This window comes from Pavona decussata, unplaced genomic scaffold, assembly GCF_977016875.1.
Source record: "Pavona decussata unplaced genomic scaffold, jaPavDecu1.1 SCAFFOLD_71, whole genome shotgun sequence".
NCBI lineage: Eukaryota > Metazoa > Cnidaria > Anthozoa > Scleractinia > Agariciidae > Pavona > Pavona decussata.
In genome coordinates, this window is record NW_028145490.1 from 991,667 (window position 1) to 997,666 (window position 6,000).

Consider the following 6,000-nt stretch of genomic DNA (forward strand, 5'->3'; position numbering starts at 1 on the left):
GTTGTGATATTTATACTAGATGTAGTTATGCCAGTAATAGTTAAAAGCCAGTATATCCTAAATTCAAGAAAAAGTAGAAAAAAGATCTTGCAAATAGTATTCATAATAAAAGAGGCCAAAAAGGGTGTAACTTCATGTTTAAGGAAACCAATGATATGCAAATAAGTGGGTGACACTCTCCGAATAGATGCAACGAAACCACAATAATTTTATTGTTGTGTCTGACGATACAACGAAAGGCTCGACCGGTGGCTTGAGAATACATGTAACTTTACTTATTTTTCTGTTGTTCGACAGGGTCACAAACACCAGTTTTGATGCGCACGAAACCTTTGCGAAACGCGCCTTGAAACAAATATATTTTGAATCAACCGCAAGTCCAACGCAACGGAAACATTTTATTTTCCATTCATTAATGATAAATCTAGAGTTCGAACGTTCGTCTGTGAACTGTTGCCAAACATAACATACTATGAAGTTCAAATCAGATCAGAAATTTCTTAAATGGAAACTTCAGACAGTCTCACTCACGCTGATAAATTTTAATCTTCGATCGAGTTATTATATACAATAGTGAATAAGGTGCTTCGCTTCAGTAAATTGTATACAATAAATGACACAAAGGCGCCTTTGCAAACGACAATATTAAGTTAAGCTACCTGCTAAGATCAAAGTTTAGTTTTTGACGTAAAGCAGTTGGAAAGCTCGAAGAGGATCCAAGACCGCCGTAAACCGTGTAAAAATCAGATGATCGGAATTTAATTGTAATTCTGAATTGAGTCTTCTAGATTTCACAGCGGTGCTACCGTTCTGTCTGAATAACTTAGAGGTCATGTCCATTGACCAGTAAGCTTATAAATATAGAAATCAACATTTCCAATTCAAACATTTACTAATTTTACTACAACTTACCAACTAGTGCATCTTCGGGTATCTCCGCCATGTTCCTACAGGGTAAATTTCTTGTCTGACGATGATTTACATGTGATTTGTCACAGAATGGTCGATTCCTAGTAATTGACGCTCGTAACAAATGCTGGAAAATCGCGAGCGCGCAGGCCTATCTTAACTCGATATCTGCGTCGAAATCTCGTGACATTATACACTGACTCTGAAAAAACTCGAAACTTCTGCTCCGTATCTGGTCTGTCAGTTTTTCCTTTTAGACGAAACAAGTTTCCAAGATCAGATCAGTCGCAAAGTGATTTACAACCGGGGTGTCACTCGCGCCGCTTTCATAGCTAATTAACCCTAAGAGAATACGCTACATTCTTGAGGTCCAGATTGTTTTCCCTCGACAGTGATTGGTCACTTTAATGTCCAATCTCACAAATCGGATCAAATGTCACACCACAGCGAAAAACATGACGTCATTCCACATAGCGTGACAACACTTTTTCCCAGTTTTTCGTCTATTGATTCAAAAGAAAGTTTTATTGTTTGAGATGACAATTACTCCAAACATACGAGTTGCGATTAAAATTAGAGATAACCATAACATTTAAGCAGATTTAATAGCGGCCAGCCGAAAAATTCAACGCACTTCCTCTTAAAATCACGAAACCATATAATCTAATGCAATGTTTATTCAATCGATCATGGTACAAGACAAACATACAAACAGGAATTACGCATAGAAGCATTGCTGTTTACATTTCTCTTTGTGGAATTTGGTTTCATAGAAAGCTACATTCCTTTAACTGATAATATTTTTAGACGAAAACTCGCAATTGAATTGAAACGACGAAAATCTATAAGCTTAAATCCGGGTTAGATACATGATTATGAAATCCACCGTTATGCCTGAGCCAGTCCTAGCCTGAGGCAATTTTCCATATTTGCTATAATCAGCTGTCACCGTGTGGAGTCCGTGTGTGAACCCGCTTTAGATCGTAAGCCTGATTGAGCAATGGCTCAAATGCAAGCACGTACTGAAAACTGTATGTGCAGTAGATTTGATTTCATGGCTTTTAAAAAGCACCAAGAGTCCGCTCGACCGCCGGTTCTCGAAACCCATTAGCGCATCATCCGTTTGACACCAATCAATCAACGCAGGCATTCTCGGCTGTCTTTCAGTTTCGATGAACAGGTCTTTGTAGTTGACATCATCAGTATCACTCGGGCAGTGGTTCATAACCCAAAAAGGTTATGATTTCCTCAACCTGCTTTTACAATGCAGCTGATGGAGTTGTTATGGGGACAACATGTTTTGTGTTTTTGTTTTTTGTTTGCCGGTGAATACAGACAGCGTATTTGACGTCATAACAATTGATGACTAAGTTTTTAAAATACAGTTCAATGAACTGAGACAGGCAGGCTAACTTGAGTGCGTACGTGTGCTTTCAAAGGCAAGAGTCAGATAAGTCAGATAAAGCAGTGGTGATATTTCAGATTAATATCAGAATATCTGTCATGTGCTGAGCTAATTAATCGTCCCTAAAACATACGATCCTTGAGTCAGTGACCCTCAGGCAGACCGTCTTAATTTTTTTTTTTTTTTTTTTTTTTGAAAAGAAAAAGGAACAAAAACTAAAATTCTATCCCAGACCTTAACAGCTAGCAGAAGTAAATATAAGTGTTCACAACGAATAGTTTTATTTTCTCCCAGTTTCTGACCGTTTCCGTCGATGCGTGCAAGGTGTGTTGGGGTGCTACATGTTTCGATTGTTTATGGAACAAAAAACAAACAAATAAACAGAAATTATCTCTTTGCATTGTTTTTGTTAAGTTGCATTCCATTTAGTAAAAAGATTTGAAACATACAACTTCACTTCACTGTTACAGCTTATTTCGATTTATAGCTATTTACTTCCCCTCTTATGGGCGCATGATGATATTTTATGAAGAAATTCTTTAAGATTATTACGAAATGCTGTCTGAAACGTGATTATGTGAGACGTGTTATGCGGCTCCAAAGACGACGAATCAACAAAGACAGAGTCAATGGTGCTGTTGCCTTGTCTTCTTGTATCGACCGCAGACAAGACATGCCCTCACCTGAAAGTCCTGCTTCATGACGATATCTAAATTTAGTTTCCTGGGAAAGTCGCACGAGCACAGAAAAACAAGAAAAAGCGAGAGGGCCAAAAATCAAATTTCAAGAAAACCCCCAATTTTTCAGCTTTCCATTTGAATCGGGTCGCACGTCAAGGTTATATCCACAGAGAAGTTGCTAATATAAACATCTTATAAAGGACTATACAGCATAATAAATACTACCAAGATAAGGTACAAGTAAAACAATCAGTTTCATTTGAATGGAAAAAGTAATACCAAGGGTCTGAAGTGCGGCTCGGTAACATTCATTTGAAAGTCACACTCTAGGATTTTATCCTCAGACCAAAAACTTAGAACCACTTTGTACAGCATAATAAACGACACCACAGGAAAGTACTGCTCGGTAGCTTCCATTTGAATGGTCACACTTTAGGATTTCATCCCGGCCGGACTCAAAACATGGTTAAAGCTATCTTGTATAGCACAATTAAACACCACCACGGGGAAGTACTGCTTAGTAACTCGGTTTCATTTGAGTGGTAACACGTTAGCACTTTATCCGCACCATAGACTCAACAATGGCGCCTTGTACAGCAAAATGGAATATTACTACATGAAAATGTTACTTACCTGCTAGCTCAATAGCTTTCATTTCAATGATAATACTTTATAAGATTTCTGCAGACCCAACTTTAGGTGGTCCCACATGAAAGTTTTTGAGAACAAACTAAATTTTATAACAATTCAGTTATACATATTATGTATATATTGAGAGAATTCTAATCATGCCCTGACAGTCAAAAATAGAACCACAATATCAACAGGTTGATGTCCTTATAAAGACGGAAATTCATGTAAATACGTAAATGCAACCTTTTTTAACATTCAAATAACGTAACTAGAATGATGTCATTTGGCGCTTTAATAGGGAAACCATAAAAGACGAAAGAGACTTCGTCACACTTGTGGCGACAGTAGAGCTTAAGCTCCTTCTTTTTCCGGGTCCGTCTGGTATATCGAAAATTCCGGTTCTTTTCAGTATTAAATTCAGACGATGAAGTTTTTTAATAGCGATGCAGAATGGTCAAAGCCCTTTTTCGTCATTTTTATATGTTTGTTGCATTGAGGTGATTCCATTTCACAATTCATCAGACAGTCCAATAAGCGGCAAATGACGTCCGAATTAGCCAAAAGATGTAAATGGAACATCAAAAAAATATATTCTCAGATTTCTCAAAGCGCTCCCGCTTTTATAGACAAAAAAGTCCTGAGTTCGACTGATAGGCAAGTCCACTCTGTACTTATTAAATAGGATTCTTGTATTCAAGCCAAGTTGAAGCCAGCTCCTCGCTTGCAAGCTGACGAAGTCGTTGATAAATATTTATTTCATGTATTTAATATATCGAAAACAATCAAAGTTCAATTCGAAGAAAAGAATTGCATAAAACAAATTAAAGACGCGTGAATTTAATTTTTGATCGATTTATTTACTTTTTCCTTCTTTAGTTGACCGAGGGTAATCAGTTGCAGGGGACCATACTAACAATACTCTGTTTTGAAGGAAAGTTGAGGAAGTAAAATTTAATGCGCATCTGCTTCAGTTTTTATGGCGAAAACTTTTAGTTTCATTTTCATCGGCAAATGTGGTCATTTATTGGCTGTGTGGAGGGTAAATAATTCGTGATGAAAATTTTGTTTTCGGAATCAGGTATAGAGACGACATGAAGACGTAAACATACTTAAGCTTAAGTCGATTGAGGAGTATACAAAACAAACAAAAAAACCAGTTTAATTTTCTAAGTGTTGGCGCCGGCGAGACCCAGTATAAATAAGCTCAAATATATGCAAAATAAAACCATTTTCAGCGTCAAGAATAATGGCATGACCAAAGAGCCATTTAAGGCCATAATATCTTCTTCTTTATTACTAAGGCTAAGAATCAATCATATATTCAGAACACGTTTTGGCAATTACTCACAGAAGCAACAAGTATTGAATTGAGTTTTCAAACTCATCTTCGCCGAGGCTAACAGATGTCACCACCATTAACCTCTCGGCTTAGTCTCACTGGCCGGTTTGTTCTCATTTAATTTTGCGACTTTTTATTGTTCAGACGAGGCTTAAACCAGTTAATTTTCTTTCATTTTTCAGTCAGTGCTTTCAGGTTTAATCAGGAGCGAGTCGCGTGAGTTGACTTCAATTTTCAGACGATTTACGTGCAGTTAACCTGATCAAAATCGACAGTGGACAACTTTTTTTTTCAGTGTTGGGGAAGAAAGTGACTCTTCTATTCATGCATCATGGTCTGCAGCGAATTCAGTTCAAACTCTCGGGGGATGGCTGATGCCTGCTCTAGCGCAAGAAGAAAAGCTCTAAAACGTAAGCTTGTAATTAACTGAAGACCCAAAATGGAAGAAAAATATCGTCCAAGAAATCAAAACTTCACGAGGTACGTAACTAAGAAATTTCTACCTAAAAATTCTACTGCTAAATTTTGTTTTTACAATTTATGCAAACTCGCTGAAGCATATAAACCCCTCTCTTCCGCTCATAATTAAAACAAGCGATTCAACGTAAACCGCTCGTGTTTTATACCCGCGGTTATCAGGACCCGTGCGAAGACTTTGCCCGATTTGAACGTTATTTTTAGCCATTTTATCTTACCTTTTATCTTTGTTCTTCCTTTTTTGCCACCTACTGAAACGTCCCTTTGAGTTTTCCAGTAGATTTTGTGTTTTCTACAAGTGACGCTTATTAAAGGACAACCATTTCACCTGCGTCTGGTCGCGTGAAGGCCGATGGGTAAATATACCGGTAACATCTGCCTCGCCTCGCGCCGGTTAGGCGGGAAAATTACCCTGGCAAATGTCATGACATAAAAGGTTGTTATTCTAAAAGGAAGCGTCGTGTCATTGATGCAAAAATTTAAAAAGCCTGCGGCAAAATCCGTCATTTAACTTTCGCCTTCACTGTCCGTGAAACAACAGGCAAGAAAAGAACTGC

General features: G+C 37.7%; 1 protein-coding gene across 5 annotated transcripts in view; it reads right to left on the reverse strand.

Moving 5' to 3' along the window:
* The window catches only part of LOC146477210 (uncharacterized), a 28,134-nt gene extending 22,336 nt beyond the window's left edge, over positions 1-5,798 (reverse strand). For 2 of the 5 annotated variants that reach the window (XM_085113663.1, XM_085113660.1), the window contains exon 1: positions 5,662-5,798. Coding sequence is in view for 3 of the 5 variants with exons in the window: in XM_085113658.1 (XP_084969784.1) it covers positions 913-943 (31 nt within the window). In the remaining 2 variants the exon portion in view is untranslated. Of the gene's footprint in view, positions 1-912; positions 1,257-3,627; positions 3,665-5,661 lie in introns of those variants that run through there. The other 3 variants (XM_085113659.1, XM_085113658.1, XM_085113662.1) reach the window with 3 other exon arrangements.
* Between the last annotated feature and the right edge of the window lie 202 nt (positions 5,799-6,000).